This window comes from Calypte anna, chromosome 1, assembly GCF_003957555.1.
Source record: "Calypte anna isolate BGI_N300 chromosome 1, bCalAnn1_v1.p, whole genome shotgun sequence".
NCBI classification, from domain to species: Eukaryota; Metazoa; Chordata; class Aves; order Apodiformes; family Trochilidae; genus Calypte; species Calypte anna.
Genome location: NC_044244.1, coordinates 21,365,461 through 21,383,080, shown reverse-complemented (window position 1 = coordinate 21,383,080; position 17,620 = coordinate 21,365,461). Strand labels below are relative to the sequence as shown.

Here is a 17,620-nt window from a genome sequence, read left to right as displayed (position 1 = left end):
TTCAGACCAGAATTCTCTACCAAAGCTGAACTACCAAAAGCAGAGTATATCAAGTCACGTTTTTCCTAGTGTCAGTTTCAATTGGAAATGATTTCCAATTCTGGTTTGCTTTGCTGCACGTGTTTTGACAGGAGTATTTGGTATAGCTCTATGCTTTCCTGACACATATTACCCAATGACCTCAATTTTTAAAATGATGCTTGTACACTCTTGCCATAGCCACTAAGGAATGAGTTAAGAACTCCCTGCCTCATCACATCAGATTGCTCACCTTTTTATCCGGTCTGAATAGTCCCAAGACAATTAGTTTTTTTCCAGGCCTAAAAGAAGAGCTAAATGAGCTTTGAGAAGTATTGCTATTTTTAAAATGCCTTGGTAAACTTGCTATGAAAAGGTAAACTTACAGGGTATCATTGTGTAATATAGTCCTTGCCAGAAAAAATAATCTGATGTGAGCAGGCCCTGGCAGTTGGTGAGGTACAAGAATGCATATAGCTAGTGACAAATAGTGTCACTTTGCCAAGTTTTTTTTTTACACATTCAGTTTTTGAAGGAAAACAAAACTGAGCTCTCTCAGATCAGATAGAAAAATTTTCCACTAACTGGATCCAGCTGAATTAAACTTTAGAAACATAATTGTGAATTAGTAGTCTTGTTACTCACTTGTGTACAGATTGGAATAATATTCAGAAGGTTGGTCATTATCAAATCATACAAGTTAAGGCAGTTGAAAGGTTTACATCAAGATTTTCAAGCTACAGTATCTGAGTTTTAGGAGTGCACTGTTAGATATTCCTAACTGTCCTTTCACCTTCTGACTTTTCCCATCCCTTCAAAGGAAGCTTTTCAAGATGGGTCTTTTTGTTGTCGTTGTGTTTGGTTTTTTATTTTGGTTTGGTTTTTTGTTTATTTGTTTGTTTTTTTGCTTTCTCCTACAAGGCTTGCAGCAGCAGCAGGCTGTTAACAAATGCCCTGACTGACCTCCAGGGGATAAGCAGTTCTTCACCTTTCCCCTTCTAGCACTGGATGCTTTACCCTGGACATAACAGCAGTGACAGCAAAGCCATCACCCTTAAAACAACTGTAGCTTTATGAGCAGTGAGACCTTGTGCACAGCACTGTATGTACCAGCCTACCTGTGCACAAGGAGAAACCAAAGGTCAGCATGTCAAGACCATCTTTGATGTTTCTTTATATTGTGGGCTTATGTCGAACTCAATCACTGCAACCATTTCATTGTTTTTTTAAAATGAGATTTTACACCTTTAGCACAGTAAATGGTGATAGGAAAGGTGTACCTTCAAGATGGAGCATCACAATGTTTTATGACAGAATATTAGTACTTACTGCAGGTTGCTGCAAGCACCTCACCCAGCTCCCTGTTAAAAACAATAAAGCCCCCCTGGAAATACACATCCCCCATGTAACTTATTGTAGGTGTCATTTGAAACATTGCTTGAGATGGCTTTCATGTAGCTGATGGGGTCATTTGTAGACAGAAGAATAAAGTCTCACTTAGATCTGTCTGACCAGCAGATTTCAGTGTTCAGTTTTTGCCTCTTCCAGTCACAACATTCAAGCAACATTTCTAAATTGCTGTCGTTCAGAGAATTCCTTCCAGTATTCCAGTAACACCTCCATAATTCAAAACTACCTGATAGCCACTCTTTGAAATTAGTTAAATATGGACTCAATTCAAAGGTGCAGCTTGTATATCACAAAACTATTTTTTTAGACTGGTAGTCCACAGGCTGTTCACACAAGAGAAGGTATAGAACAAATTTCTGCTCAAAGCTTCTGCTCAAAGTGTATAACAGAACAGTTGTGAGAATTATTTTTTTTCCCCCTCTAAGCTGCTTATTTCCTCATTAAGCATATTTCCTTCTAGTTTACTTGTATAAAATTTCAAATTTAAACAATGCTACTAAATGCAGATTTACACCTCAACTTCCAATTTCCTCAGGCTATGCAGCCAAATGCAAACACTGCAGCATTTTCAGGGAGGTACCTCAGTATGGATGTATCCAAGGTGCAGCAGAAAACAAGAAAACACATTGTAGGGAAAAAAAAAATCATCCTGGGGTGATCCTCCATAGTTTTACCACAAAACGAACTAATTAATTACACCATTCTGCTGTACATTTAAAGCACTTTGGATCTGATAATCCTGCATCAGATGGATGTTTCCACTAACCATAGTTCTTACTGGGAATTTCCTGTATAGGAGATGCTGTGAACAGGAGCTGCAGCAAACTGTCTCAACTTCTTGCCTTTGCTACTCTCCTCTGAAACTGCTCTTCCCTTAGCCATCTTCTGCTGGTTTTCCTTTTTTCCCCCCAATTCTTAATATTCACTGTTCGGTACACTTGGAATAATACTTATTTGAAATCAATTAGTATTTGAAATTTCTCCTCTCCTCCTCTGAAGAAAATATTTGGCAGTGCTGCCATTTCATCTGAAAAACATATATATTTGCATGACTTTTCCACGACTCTGTTTTCATATTTGGCCTTGTCCCCTATTGCAGCGTCCCACTTATTGCCAGTTTCAGGTATTTATGCAATGGCTTTGGCTAAAATGTGATCCACTGTTAATAAATTCTCATGGTGTACAACACTGGGGTATCAAAGGGCTAACCACTCAACCCTGTAAACACAATCAATCCTCTACTTTCTGTTGCAAACCTCCATGTGGTAGCCTGTGGGCTTTACTCTTTTTTGCAATCCTGCTTTCTGCTGCTCTGTAGCCAGGGGAATAGTATTAAGCAAAGCATTTCAATGTCTTGTCTGTAAATCTTCAGATTCCATAACAAAAGCTGATGAGAAAGTTCAACCAACACTGAACAGCAGGTCATCTACCAGGAATGCCCCCTGGTTTCTGCAGTGTATGCCATTTATTTACATTTTGTCTTTCCAATTGGAGTTTCAAAAGAGTGTGAAGCATACAGTAGTTTAAATTCAACTGATTTTGTAGAAACTTCCAATCTGAAGTTTTTAAATCGCTTCGAAGCAAGGACTTTGAAGAGCTCAATCATACACAGTGTCCCTGAAAACACTATACCACATTTATTTTGTTTTCTGGTGTTTCACATTTTTTTTAATTCTATTTTATTACAATTTTACCACTTTCATACACTTACCTGTGCACCTGGAGGAACAAACGTTCCTTTATTTGTTCTTTCATGGTTTTTATTACTTTGCCTCACAGCTCCTCCTTCACAATCAGATATTCTTTGCCCTTGCCTGTGGTGATGTTGCCGTGCACTATATCCTTCACATTCCATGCATATTTGCCACTTGCCCCACATTTCCAGTAAGCAGCTGATGTTTAGATGTAGTTATCCTGTATGCTGGGATATTTGTGGATGAAGGAATAAGATGAGACTCCAGGAAGACACTGGATCTGAGTGTAACAGTGTTAACCTGACCTACTATTGGCTCAATTTTTCAGTGTCTTTAAGGATATCAAAACTATTTTAATACTATATTTTAAGCTACTAACATAGACATTTTACCCTTTGATGTTTTTAAAACTCCAACCATACCTGATTAAGAAACTGACTAAGTGAAATGTGACTCCTGTTTCTATTCAGGAGGGTGCCAGAAATGGCTGTCAGTTATTGTTGGCTGAGATGCTTGGTTTCCAGCAGTCAGTGTCTGTCAGAGCTCTCAGTGTAAGACACGGCAGTCTCAAGACTCCCACCCATTAGTCAGCTATTCACAGGCCTCAGCACTGATCAGGAGAAGTAACTAAAGGTTCAAGCCCTATCTCAGTGACTTCCATTGCTCTATATAAAGGCTACCAATGAGGCACAAACATTTTCAACTGTCTGTGTAATAATTCCTTTCTATACAGTGACCTTTAGTATGGTCAAGTACATAATTTTTAGTTACTAATTAAAATTATTTTATGAAGTATATTTAGAAAGAGGATTACACATATATTTCAGTCTAAGAAACCATAAAAACATTCATTTGGAGCATTGTCTTGGACAAAATCTACTGATAACAAAGTTTTCACAGTCTTATGAACAAGTTAATTAAAAGTTAAGTATAAGAAAATATTTGAAAATCTTTATTAAGCATTTTAATACAATATTCAACAGTTAAATGATCAAGTTATATATATACAGAATTTTCTGGAAGAGATCTTAGACAAGGGATGTGATGAAACTGATTTAGTTTACATCAATGTTTGAAACATTCTTATTACTTTACAAAGAGTTATTTAGAAAAAATGTACACCTACATATCAGAGTTGTAAGCAAAAATCTAAAAATAAAAGCATTTCCTCCCAATGTTTTCATACACTATATACAAGAAAAGTAAAAAAAGGACTGACTTCAATTTAACTCCTACCTTCTGAAATAATTCAGAATATAGCCAGCATCTAAAATGATATATCATTTTAATAACTTGTTATAACTATATTTATGTGTTTATTCACAGATTCAGGCAAGCATTTGTAAGCCAGTGCTGCTATTTTGTAAACTGCTTGTTCAATTCCGAAGCTGTGGGTTTTTCCCAGCTTTTTAAATGAAATATCCACAAGCCACTTTTCATATTGGTTCTTCCTATATATGAATCACTAGAAACCATATTACCTGGTTTATGACATATAAAACCAGTATAATATTTCAGAGTACGAGAAAATTAGCAGAGGACATTTAGATGAAATTTTAAATGATGAATTGCATAATCTACTAGTAAACAGCCCTGAAAAATTGAAAAATGCCACCTACCATAAAAATAATAATAATCTACTTACAAGTACTGCATCTTACTTCTGAACTTGCTTAAATGACAGCTGTTGTAAATATGAAGTAATTTTGCTCTGAAGAAACATGTCCTGAATTTGTCCTATAGATTTCTGAATGCAAAGTAAAACCAGAGCAGTTTTTCTAGTCCAGCAGTATTTCCAAGCCATGATATCACTAGATTAGTTCTGTATCCCTATATTCAGTCATAGAACCTGATAATGCAAGACAGAAAATGCAGATCTGGGCAGTGTAATATGACAGTGAATTTACCCAGATATAGGAAAGATTTAGAAAACACTGACCCAGCTAATAAGCATGCTAACAATTTGGTACTCAAGGTACACAATAATATTAACTATGGTCTAGCAAATGCCAATATTAATTTTACACTACCCTACTTCCATGGCTTGACTTTAATTTTGATGATAATCATTACATGGTCCCATTCTCAATTCCATCAAAATCTATAGTAACTGGTATACACAGCAGTTATCTTAGCATAATTAACAGGAAGAGTTCTGTATACATGTGAATAAATATCAGTGCAGAATCAAAGGAATCTCTAAAAGTGAACAACCTCCTTGTTAAAACTGGCTTACTGAGAACAGCAACATCTGCTTGCACAGAATAGACTGAGAGAAAACTTACTTAAGACCTCTTTTTCCCCTATCTCTGCTGGCATTTATTTTAGTACAGAAGCAGCACCATTCTGACTATAATTCTAAGTAAAACTCACTTGTTTAGAGTAACTTGATCACTTCCTTTATGACAGACAGATGGACACTAGCCTGCTTTCATCAGCCTGAGCCCAGCAGCCTCCAGTGAACAGCTCAGCACCTCCACTTGCATTTCAGATCATAAGGTTGTACAGTAGGAAAGTTGTAAATACATCAAAGCATAATTCCCATTTGTATCAATAAACAAACTAAAACTTCATACATACAGATTGACTTCCTCAGAAAGGAACAAAGATTATTTTATGCAGTTTAATGCAAGACAGAAAACCCAACCTGGATTCTTACTGAATTGCGTCCTATTAGCAGCAAATCATTATACAACATCTTCAGCAATTGTAGTGTCGAAAATTTGGTAACAAACTTGATGTTTCATCTCATTTCTGACATTATAGGACCTGATGAAGCATTCCAGCCATGGCAGGTCATCTACAAACAAAACACAAATTAGTGCTTAATACACATTTCCAACTTTTATAGGAGAGAAGTATAACTTGACAAGGGCCTTAACTAGGGTTAGGGTTAGGTGTACATATAGGTACATAGGGGTACCTAGGGTACATATCTAAGTATGTACAACTTTAATAGGAAAAGAAAGGAATTGTTAATATTGAAATTCTAATTTGTATCTTCAAATCTTCCACACCATCTAAACTGGTGTTCAGTGACACTCCTCCAAGCCTTGCTCTCCCAGGCTCAGTGTTGTGTATCTGCTGAAACATTGGTACTGGTAGATTTTATTCAAAAGTTAAATCTTGCCCAAAGCATGTACCATACACTGAATTCCCCAACATTCAGTACAAGGGTGTTCTGGTTAAAGTTGATATAAATACACATGGTATGTTAATGCCTGCACAGACATGACTATTTGCACATCACTGCTTCCTACATGAGAACTTACTGACCATTGGTTTTCTTTCTCAAAAGAGAGTTCATTAAAGAAATGCATCAAAATAAATTATTTGGAACTCGTTGCACTTCTCTGTTCTGAGTTTTGCCACGTCAAAGTTGAATTCTAAGACTTTGTATATGGAAAGAGGACTGAAAGATCCTTTCCCTCCCCACCTCCCTTTTAAAATAATGGCAAGCTGACCCAATTTTCTTCCTGGAGGACAGAGCATATTCATGGTCATCTGCATCTTTTCCTGAAGAAAACTATTAGTTAAGATTTCAGAGGCAGGAATTTGGAAAAACTTCTCCTGGAAGAGAACACATAAGTAAAATGAGTTGGAAGAACAGTAAAAAAACATTTGCCAGAACCCTGACTGCATATACTTTTATCATTTAAGGAACTTAAAATTATCCATTTAAGTAACGCTAGAGGAGAACAATATTATTTCTACAGTTGTGCAGATACAGAGAAAAACCCCAAACTTTCTGAAAAAAATTATTAGTTTCTATTTTAGTACTCATGAGTATTCTGGGACTACACCCCCCAGAAAGCAGATATGTGGGCCTATATATAACTGGCATATGTTTCTCATATACCTCCATAAGCTGACAATGTTACGGCCAGAGAGGATCATCCATCCCCCTCAACAGTCCCTCATGCAATGAGAACGTTTTTTGAGAAGAACGAAGTCACTTGAAAATGAGGGTATGTTGAATCTGGCTTTATAGAGGTGGAACTCCTTCAGTTTGAGTTTAATTTTTTGTTAAGTTTTAGAAACTATAGAGAAAACATTATATCGTGGAAAACATTTCTGAATGGAGGAGAGTAAAATAAAGAATGGAACACTGAAATATTAAATAGGTGTCTTCTGTGTATTTATAACATGACCAACAAAACTCTAATTCTTTCCAAATTTGTTACCTGACTTTTTACCTCTGAAGGCTCATAATTTTATACCTTCTCAGAGTTAAGTTTTTTGATGGCAATTTCTCCTTTTTGTTAAAAGATACAAATACAGGATAATCTGCCTTTGTATAATTTTTGTGTGACATGTTTAATGGGAGTGACCAGAGGTTAGTGGATAAGCCAGCAGCCAAACTGACACAGATAACTACTTTTTCCTGTTGCTCTTCCAGTTCTTCTGACTACAGAACTTTTCCATTTTTCCTTCAGTGACTTTTCCGATATAAAGGAGAGGAAAGAAAAGAACTGAGGGCATTCCTATAAAAGTGCAATTGGCAGCTAGTATAAAGTTGCACTTCAAAGAAGCACAGTTCCTTTTGCAGGTGGTGCTGAAGAACCTCAGTTCAGGTCAGAAGGTATTGGTTTGTGTCTGAAGTGCCACCAGCAAGAACGTTAGCAGTTGGCACTTAGAAGAAACTGTGCTTTTTAACCCTAGAGCTAAGCTGTGGTACTGTGCACTATCTGAGAAGAACCTGATATTTTTTAATTCTGCAACAAGAGATGGTTTAAAAAACTTCTCCCCCACCTTCCTTTTCCAGTTTAGCTTTTCAATATAAAAAGGAAAAAGGGCAGTAGATGGAAAAAATTACTTGCTGCAATGGAGATAGCAGTCTTTGACCTCCTTTGCTGCTAATACAGTGTGTATTTTAAAAACCCCACATTTTTCACAACATCATTTTTAGTTACAGTCTTAAAATTTTAACAAAAGAAGAGTGTACCCTTCAAAGTCCCATTCAAATTCTTTTAGCACAATGGAAGAAAATAATATACACAGTAAATAGTACTGCATAGGGGAAGGCAAAACAAAACAAGAACCAAACCACTACATTGTTTCTTTGTCCTATTTTTGACAATGTAAGAGCTCTGAAGTGCCACTACATTGATTATTTTCCATTTGGGTGGATAGATTACTCCAAATATGGATTGTGAGATCCTGCTATTTCCAGCTGTGAATTGCTGGAATAAGAAAACGTATAAATGCACTTACAGAAGAACAAAAGGTGCTATTTTAAATTCCAATTCTCTTTTTTACTAAGTTGTTCTCACTTTTTTATCATTTTCCCTTTTCAAAATGGTTGACATACCATCTTGAAATTTAGGATAGGAACTTAAAATGCATTTGTGCATGTGTGTGTAAAAACCAGAACCAACCAACCAACAAAACCCCCCAAAAAAGTAAACCAAAAGGAAATAAACAAGAAAGTACACAGCATATTTCTACACTACACAAAAATACATGTAGAGGAGTAAAAATGTAGAGGATGCTAGACATACACAATTCATCTTCAGACCTAAACTTGAGGTGTAGGAAACAACGACCAGCTCTTGATAGTCATAAATCCTCCACCTTCAGTATCACAAAAAATTATTAACTCAAAATATCTTTGTGCATCTAACTGCTAATTAGAATAAAAAAGTAAAAAAAAATATGAAGACTAATTGGTAATCTCAAAAATGGGAGATGTTCGAAGTGGATTCTTCAGAGGATTGTCCAAAGTCTGTTGATTTAGAGAATATTCCTTAGTGACATGCCTTATGGAATAGCAAATATGCCCACTATGTTTACAGACAAAACCAAGCTGGGGGAACTACAAATGTAAAGAAGCAAAGAATTAGAATTTATTTTTACAGACTTAAGAGCAATAAGAACACAAAAAAACTACACAAAAAACAAATAAAATCCAACCCTACATAATTTGTAGTCTAGTTGTATCTAGATTTACTTACATAATCAAAAAGGTATGCATTTAGTGCTCCTGTTCCATCAACTAGTGTAAACTTCATTATAAAAACATACTGGAGTGGCTCAATACCTAAAACTGAAGAGAGAAAAAAAAACCCTGTTTCTTAGTGTAAATATGCAAGACAAACCATAACAACTCAAGCTGACAGTATCTGTCCTTTAATAGTAATTGACTCTGTATACTATTATTAAAATTATAAACTGACAGGCCAGAAAAGAGGTTCTGAAGAGCAAAACATCACTTGTATCTTGAGAGAACATTTCAATTTCCCTAGAAACACTATAATAGGTGAGTCTAAAAAAATGTAGAAGTATTTTTAAGCATTTATTCTCATCCTAGCAAATGAAATGCTAATTTTTGCTTAGATCTTTGATCCCATCTTGGTAAGGTAGATTAAAGTAGACTCGCTCTTAATTCGGTTACAATATGCTACCATTCCACCTGAAAACTGAATTTTAGAGCTTTATAATTAATTCATAAACATAAAATACATGCTTTCTGCACAAAACTGCAACTCAGACACTAAACCATGTCATATAAACACTTCAGAATCAAGTCATAAAAGTATTTCAGGACAGTATCATCTCAGCTGACCTTGTGCTATTTCAGTTGGTTCCCATGATGGTTCCTGCTTTGCTGCAATGGAACTCAGACTCTTCATAGGCTTTGGACTTGAACACTGTTTGCACCTAGCATTTAAAACAAGACACTGAGACTAACCAAACAATGATATGCTTATACTAGAAGCTTTCTGCACAAAAAAAAAAAATAATTCTGAAAGAGGGTAGAGTTAGATTGTACAAAAGGAAGAAATTCTTCATGATGAGTGTGGTGAAACACTGGAACAGGTTGTCCAGAGAAGTTGTGGCTGCCCCATCTCTGGAAGTGTTCAAGGCCAGGGTGGATGCAGCCTTGAGCAACCACCAAGTGAAAGATGTTCCTGTCCATGGCAGGCAGGATGAACTAAATGATGTTTAAAAGTCCCCTCTAGCCGAAACCACTCTATGATTTTAAGATGACATTGCTAAACATGCTACTGCTAAAGATGTATCTATATGTCCCTATTTTGTTTTTCAGCCAAACAAACATCTCATTATGTAAAAGCAGGAATGAATCTGAACCTGTAGTACACTCTAAAAACTTAGCAGGGTTAGAGGAGAAATTTAGCTTTACCTATGTTAAAAATATTAACTATTAAAACAATCTCTATTTGCACCAGTGATTATAAATTTTACATGCAACACATAGTAAGCAAATGCTGCAAGTTGAAGAAAATAGTGAAAAAAGTTTTCAAAGTTGTTCACATTTGCCTCAAGAAATAAAATTACAGAATTACATTTTTCCATAGTAAGCTGTATATTACACTTTGAACTTAAAATAGACTTTTAGTATCTTTTAGAACCATGCAAAACATGTCATAAGAAGAAACAGCATTTGTTCTGCTCAAGTGATATAAAGCCAAGCTCAATGAAGTTACTTTTTTCCTTTAAAAAACTCAAAGTCCAATAAAGTAACTTAGTTGTGAATAATACATTATGCAAGTGTGCACGTTTATTTATGTCAATATATATATATGTCAATATAAAACTACATATATATTAATATTCCTGCATATGCACACACACATAAATATTTATACAGATATTCAAGGTCATTCATACAGCAAAAATAAGTGCTTTTCATCTATTATACAGAATCTTTTCTAGACTTTCTAAATATATACCGAGAAAAAAACGTACAGAACAAGACTCCAAAATGTCAATGTCCTTGTGAAATTCCCTACTAAATATCCTATAAACAACCATGGACTATCTTACAGAGCATTGGCTTTTACAATACTGCCATTTATATACAGAGAAGAATGCCTGAAGGTGAGTTGTGTGTAGCTGGAGAAATATACGGATTATGAATCTGCAAGGGGAAATACTTCGTACTGGTGAATATCCAGTCCCAGCAGGAATACCCACATATTGCCTTTATTTAAAAAAGCTGTGGACAGCCCTATCTGGAAAGGTCAAAACAATATATGATAAGGAGAAATAATTATCATCTGTATTCATTTGATGAGGCCCTTATGGCAAACTTTAAGGATCATGTGTAACACAATATTTCTGCACAGAAATTGTTTTACTGCCTACATGACTGAGGTAGTGCAATACAGCACTTCCCTTGAACTTACAAGGATTGCTGAGAGGGAGGACTCAGTAGATTGCATGAAATACATTGGTATTTCTGAGCTCAGTGCTGTGCAGTACTAACTAGGAGAACATCCTGCTGCTAGCTCTCATGGAGCAGAAGCATGGATACCAGACCTAGATGTGTGTACCATATGCCACAGCCTTAGAGCCGTGAATTCAGAAACCTATTGGAGTCATCTCTACAGTGGCTAACACACACAAACAGGTGAGGCATTTTGCAGTGTTGAGGATCTTAAGAAATGTGAAATAGTGAGAAAAGACTGTCCAAAATCCCTTATTTCTTCCAAAACCCAAGCTTTCCCAATACTGGGAATGAAAGAAAGAATGAGATGTGGATTGACCTCCTGGAATTATTTTCTGGAGGCATGTATGGCATACAGTTCTAAAGCTGTTTTGACTCTAGTCCAATGAGTAAGATCAGATAATGGTATTTTTCTGCCCAGAAACTAGAAGATTTATTAATTTTGTGTTCTAAAGAGACTTTTCCACCTCTGTAGCACATTGCATGGCCACCACACAATGGGCAAGACAACCTGGGCTGTTGTATAATTAAGGACATAAGATTTATAGATTTATAGATCAAGATACAGGCCAACTATTGTTGAGTCCTTTGATGTAAGGTAGTAGTGTGGCATTTCATCACTGATCTCAGTACTGCTGATCATGTTATCTATTTTGCATCAAAGAATCTTTGGGTAGGTTATCCCTTCAGCACTGTGATTTGAACTGATGAAGAAGATTATATCTATTGATTATTGCAAATACTAAAATATAAAAAAATACTTTTAACTTACCCATAATATTTTGTTCCCCCTTGTACAAGAAAAGGGACTGAAAGATCTAATAGTTCAAGGTTGTTGTCTGTGGACCTCACAGGAATAACACATTTAAATCTTTTTGTAAGCTTCCAGATTTCCTTTAGTGTTCCACCTATTAAAAACAGATACAAAACAAAAACAAAAACCTGTAATCAAGAATAAATTGAACAACTTGCATTTCTTGGTTGATGTTCATTTCAGGACCTTCATTAAAACTGAGACAAACTACAGAAAAATGCTAAAATAGTCCATAACCTTCTCACTCTTACTACACAACAGGCTCAATGAAGAAACACAGATGCACATTTATCAGAGAAGATGCCTGTAGATCACTGTAACCATGAAGTTGCACTTAGCATTACTTTCATATAGTTCCTTCTATGATTTTACTAGCAATTTTCATCAGAAAAAAAGAAACTGACTTTTTGCAATTGCTCTTGTTTTCTCAGCCTTTAAAGTGGCAAAAGTTTATTAATTTTTAACCAGTACTTTATGAAAACATAGTTATTCAACCACATCATAATTGACGTGAAGTGAAAAATGCAGAACCATCAAACTTCATGCTAATTTAAGCTCAACAAAATATGGTGAGGTGATTCTGTCCCTCTGCTCTGTGAGACTGCATCTGGAGCACTGTGTTCAGCTCTGGAGTCTTCAGCACAGGCAAGATGAGAGGAAGGCCATGAAACTTATCAGAGGGATGAAACTTCCAATACTTAAATACCTTTCCAATACTTAAAGGCAGTCAATAAGAAAAATGGGGACAAACTTTTCAAAAGGGCCTGTAGTGACAGGACAATGGGTTATGGTTTTAAATTAAAAGATTTAGCCTAGATGTAAGGGAGAATTTTTTTACAATGAGAATGATGAAACACTTAACAGGTTGCCCAGAGAGGTGGTAAAGGACTCATCCCTGGAAACATTCAAGGTCAGGTTGGACAGGGCTCTGGACAACCTCATCTCATTGAAGATGTCTCTGCACATTGCTTTTAAAGGTGCCACCCAACCCTCAATTATTCTATAATTCTATCCTATAATATTTGTTACTTGTATTGCAGAGGTAACTAGAGATGAAATAAAAATCAATAAAATTGCTTTAACAGTGATGAAAGAACACACAACATGAAACCTTCTCAATGAACTTCACTTCCAATAAAAAAAAACAAAACAACAAACTGAGGCACAGGTATTTGAAATCGCTTACCAAAAGGTCAGGAAAAAAAAAACCTTCTCCAAATACAGTGATACAGATAAAGCCTCTGTATGAATAAAGTCTCATTCAAGGAATTAAAAAATGCAGAGTAGTTTCAACTGACATTGCTATAAAGTCTCCAAACTTTCAGCTTTGATATGAATCACAGTGATTTAATGAACAAATAATAAGGATATGCAAGGAGCATTGATCTCCTTGTTAAGCCATAACAATGACCTCTTTAGTTCAAGTAATCTGTAGCAATGGTTATGGATTTCCCTCACTACCTATGGAGGATCACATAAAATTCTGTCCTGTATCCAACTGTTTCTTCAATTTTCAGCACAGTGGATGCCAAACACTCAAAAAAAAGTTCCTGCTTCAGTGTAATGATTCTGGGGAACAACAGAGTATTCTGTTACAGAAGAGCAAGTTCCTTGTGTTTAACAAACAAGTAGAATCTAGACCCTGTCTGTCTAATAAATGTCATAATGTGTTTGATCTTTTTGAGGGTTGTCTGTACATGGAAAAGTGCCTGGAAGATTTCTAGGGAGACTTTAACATCTCCACCTCTGAAAACTTGAAGGTAAAAATTAAAATAGCATGTGGTTTTGGTAAGTTTTATGAACAATGCTCTGGGAAAAAACTGCTGTAAGACTGATTATGCCTTTTCCTTGTATTCCCAAGAAGAAGCACATATATCCACATGCACACATACTTAGCTGCTGGAACATTAATATCTGAAAAAAGGTTAAAGTTATATTTTTCAGTTAGTTTAGAAAAATAGAGTAGATATAGGTTTTTGGGGTTTTTTTTCTGCTTTCACAAAGATAAGGTTGGATTGAAAAAACAATAAAAAACAAAAAAATCATTTGGAACATGTTAGAACTAAAACAGCTATTGGAAATAGCTGGATATAAAATACAGCAGAAAACAGAAGGGGTTTTGTCATTGATTCTTACACAAAGGACCATCTGATTTACATTTGCTTATTTGCAGCATTACTTGAGCACAACTGAAGACTTTGTTTTAAACTCACAGTTGTACTGTATGCAATTATTTATTGCTTTTATTCTATTAAAAAAATTCCTTATTAACACTCTTGCTGAACTATTTGGTTAAAAATTCTGTGGCTATTGGTTTTCACTGAGAATATCTGATAAAACCCAGACCAAACAAAAAACCCTCATGCTGTGAGAAGCTCTATTAATCTGAAACAACACTGACATCCAGAGGCTGACAAAGTTAATTGTAGGCTTGTATTACCAAAAGCCTTCTAAAACTTTTGCACATCAAGACTAAAAATAGGGGTTTTTTAGAACACTCAGTGAGTTTTCATATCAGAACTGAGAAATCAGAAAGCACAGCTAGAAAAAAAGCATTCAGATGTTACTTTTAGCAGAATCAACAATAAACTTACTGCTACAGTTTTAAACTAGACAAAAGCACCTTACAAGACCTTAACAGATGAGTGCTTCTTCTTGGCCTAACAGTTCTTAAAATTCCAGCTGAGGTTTTCTTTCCTTTGAAGATGCCTTTATGATCATCAGTAATTACACTGAATACAACTTCAACATATCTTAACTTTGTAGATACTCATAGTGGACACTGGGCCAAGAGAAGTAGTATACTTGTAGTTTATCTTACCCTCTATCATAAGCAAAGTATCTTCAGGCTGTTGAAGCATTTCATCATGCTTTACAAAATGGATAGCTATTTTCCTTTGCTTCTGGTCTTGTGTAGTCCACATGACAGAATCATACCAGGACGTATTGTGAAGTTCTAGGTTTGGGGCAGTAATGGCAGAGCCTTGTAAAATCAAGTCAAAGTTATCTCCATCTGGAACTTCACTCCTAAAAGCATTTTCAAAATGAACAAGTAAATCCTAACAGCATCAAGGATGACAGAACTCTGTATAAATATGAAAATGCAGTCAAGACAGTTAAAGTATATACAGGAAAAAATAATTTTATTGCTATAGCAGTTAAACATTTAGAGCTGTATAGTAAAAGATGACAGAATAATAAATGTACATATTAACAAATATTCTAATTAATCTAATCTTACCTAGGAGCAGTGGCTTTATCCACAAATATCCATGTAAATCCATGGAAAAGCATATATATATATATATATCAGCTTTATGAGTTGGGCCTTAAAAGGGCCACACAACTGCACACCACTTCAGTAGAGAGAAAAGACCATATAAGCTCATATAATTTCAAGTTTTATGTTCCAGCCTATTTCAATTTGCATAATTAAATGGGAAAAAAATGGAAATAGGGCAGGAGCAGAAGAGCTTCATGAATGAACTATAAAGGGAAAACCTAGAATTCTGCACTTTGTGTTTTTTTACTGCCCTGCTCTAGAGTGTGCCACTTGTGCATTTCCAGTTGTCATCCACCCACAGAGAAGTATTTGTATTTTACCAATATTACATCACAAATTAAAAATGCATTAGAATGTTTTCTCCTAATAAGACAGACTTGCTGGCTTCAGGTGAGATATGAGCCATGAAACAAACCAAAAGGACAATGAAAAAGGGCAAAAGTTTGGGCCATTTTATAAAACACCAAAAAGAGTACATGTCAGGCTTCATTGTGGTAGTGAACTAAAAAGACCATCAACTCTTCCAACTTGTTCTGACAATATCTCTTTCAAAAACAAGGAGAGCTGCTTTCACCAGTGAATAACAATTCCTGCCTACGAAACCAATCTTTGACATTCTGCTATGACTGCAGAACCACAAGTAGTCTTTCTAAACATGAATTCTTCTTTTCATGAGCACAATACTGTTCACATGAACTCCTTCCTCTTGTGTATTCTGGATTACTGTTTTAAATGCAAAAGCAATGGACCTAACTTAAAAGGTCATCTTTCTAGATACACCTATTAAAATTCTTCCAGTCTCTACAGCATGCTGGTAGATCTCCCGCAGAGGCAGAAATGGAATCAATTTGTTTTGAAGTAAGCTACACATGAGGACTGAAATGTCTGTAATGTGAATATATGAATAAAACTACATTCATGTATATAGAAATTTTACTTAAAGAGAAAGTTCCAGTTGAAGTAAAAAAACAAAACCCGATCTCTTACAAGGATTTTATATCCTAAATGCACCATACTGCACAGTTCTAAAGAATGAAATCTGCACTGAACCTTGTTCGGTCAGGCTTTCTGCCAGATGCTTAAACATGAAACAACTTCTTCTGACACAAGCCCCTAATTCATGTTTCTTTCCTGGGCCTCTTAACTCACCCAGTCGAGGCCACAGTACAGCTCTGCTCTGTTTCACTCTTTCCTTCCACCTGATGCACACGGTTAAGAAAAGAGAACCTAAATTTCTAGAACATCTCTGCAAGTAGTCCCATCATCACAGCAGGATGGTGGTAGTAGGAAATATGCTAACTAAAACCTTGCAAATCTATCTGGTTAAAAGCCTGACAAAGAAAGAGAAGGCACCAGTATGTGATACAGGAGGAAGCTCAAAGCAACAGAAATGAAGATATTAACAAGCCAAGAATACATTAAAAGGCTACAGTAGTCATGGAAAATTCTGGAATAAGTTCATAAGGAACAAACAACAGCAAATACATTAAAGAAGTGACAAAACTAGCAGAGATAGCAGGTAATTATCTCCTTTTTGTAGCTGGGAATAAAAACTGTATACTTTTATGCTGTGAAGATGATGAAAGATGATGAAGCACTTGCTCTTACATTAGCAACCAAGGCAATGTTTTATCAACATCTGATAAAGACCAATAGCTTGGAATCTGCAAGCTAGCTTGCTAATTTGAATCCAAAAGCTGTAAGAAAAGGATAGAGAGAGCATTTTATAGTCTTGGTGATGTTTGTATTTAATAGATTTTGACTGTGCAAAAAATTTCAAAGGTCCAGGAGAATGCTAACCTGCTATCATTTTGGGACTGATGATAGGCTAAGTCAGGCAAAAAACCCAAAGTGAACATGATCATTCAGATGATCATGAATAGCACTATAATGCATGTCATTCAGTAGTTTTATAAAAAACAAGCCATTTCAAACAAATGTCCTTTCATTTTTGACAAACATGCACCAGAAATGGCATATGATTATTTGACCATACATTATTTAATACAATGAAAAACTGCAGTAAAGGGGAAATAACAATGATAAAACTGTCAGTGAACTGACTCAAGTCAGAAGAAAACAAAAATACAGAGGTGAATGTGTGTTTCTCTGATATTTTTGAATGCAGAAAAGATGCTTTCTCTGGAAAATACACTTTAAACAAAGATACACTATTAATTCACTTGGAGACTGTCATACCTTTTTGTGCA

At 35.6% G+C, this 17,620-nt stretch overlaps 1 protein-coding gene across 1 annotated transcript in view; it reads right to left on the bottom strand.

Moving 5' to 3' along the window:
- Window positions 1-3,998: 3,998 nt before the first annotated feature.
- Window positions 3,999-17,620, bottom strand: part of POT1 (protection of telomeres 1) — a 54,235-nt gene continuing 40,613 nt past the window's right edge. The window contains exons 16-21 of the mRNA XM_030453642.1: window positions 14,949-15,154; window positions 12,086-12,221; window positions 9,688-9,782; window positions 9,077-9,168; window positions 6,587-6,692; window positions 3,999-5,922 (exon numbers count right to left, since the gene is read on the bottom strand). Coding sequence (XP_030309502.1) covers window positions 5,810-5,922; window positions 6,587-6,692; window positions 9,077-9,168; window positions 9,688-9,782; window positions 12,086-12,221; window positions 14,949-15,154 — 748 coding nt within the window. The 3' untranslated portion in view covers window positions 3,999-5,809. The remainder of the gene's footprint in view (window positions 5,923-6,586; window positions 6,693-9,076; window positions 9,169-9,687; window positions 9,783-12,085; window positions 12,222-14,948; window positions 15,155-17,620) is intronic.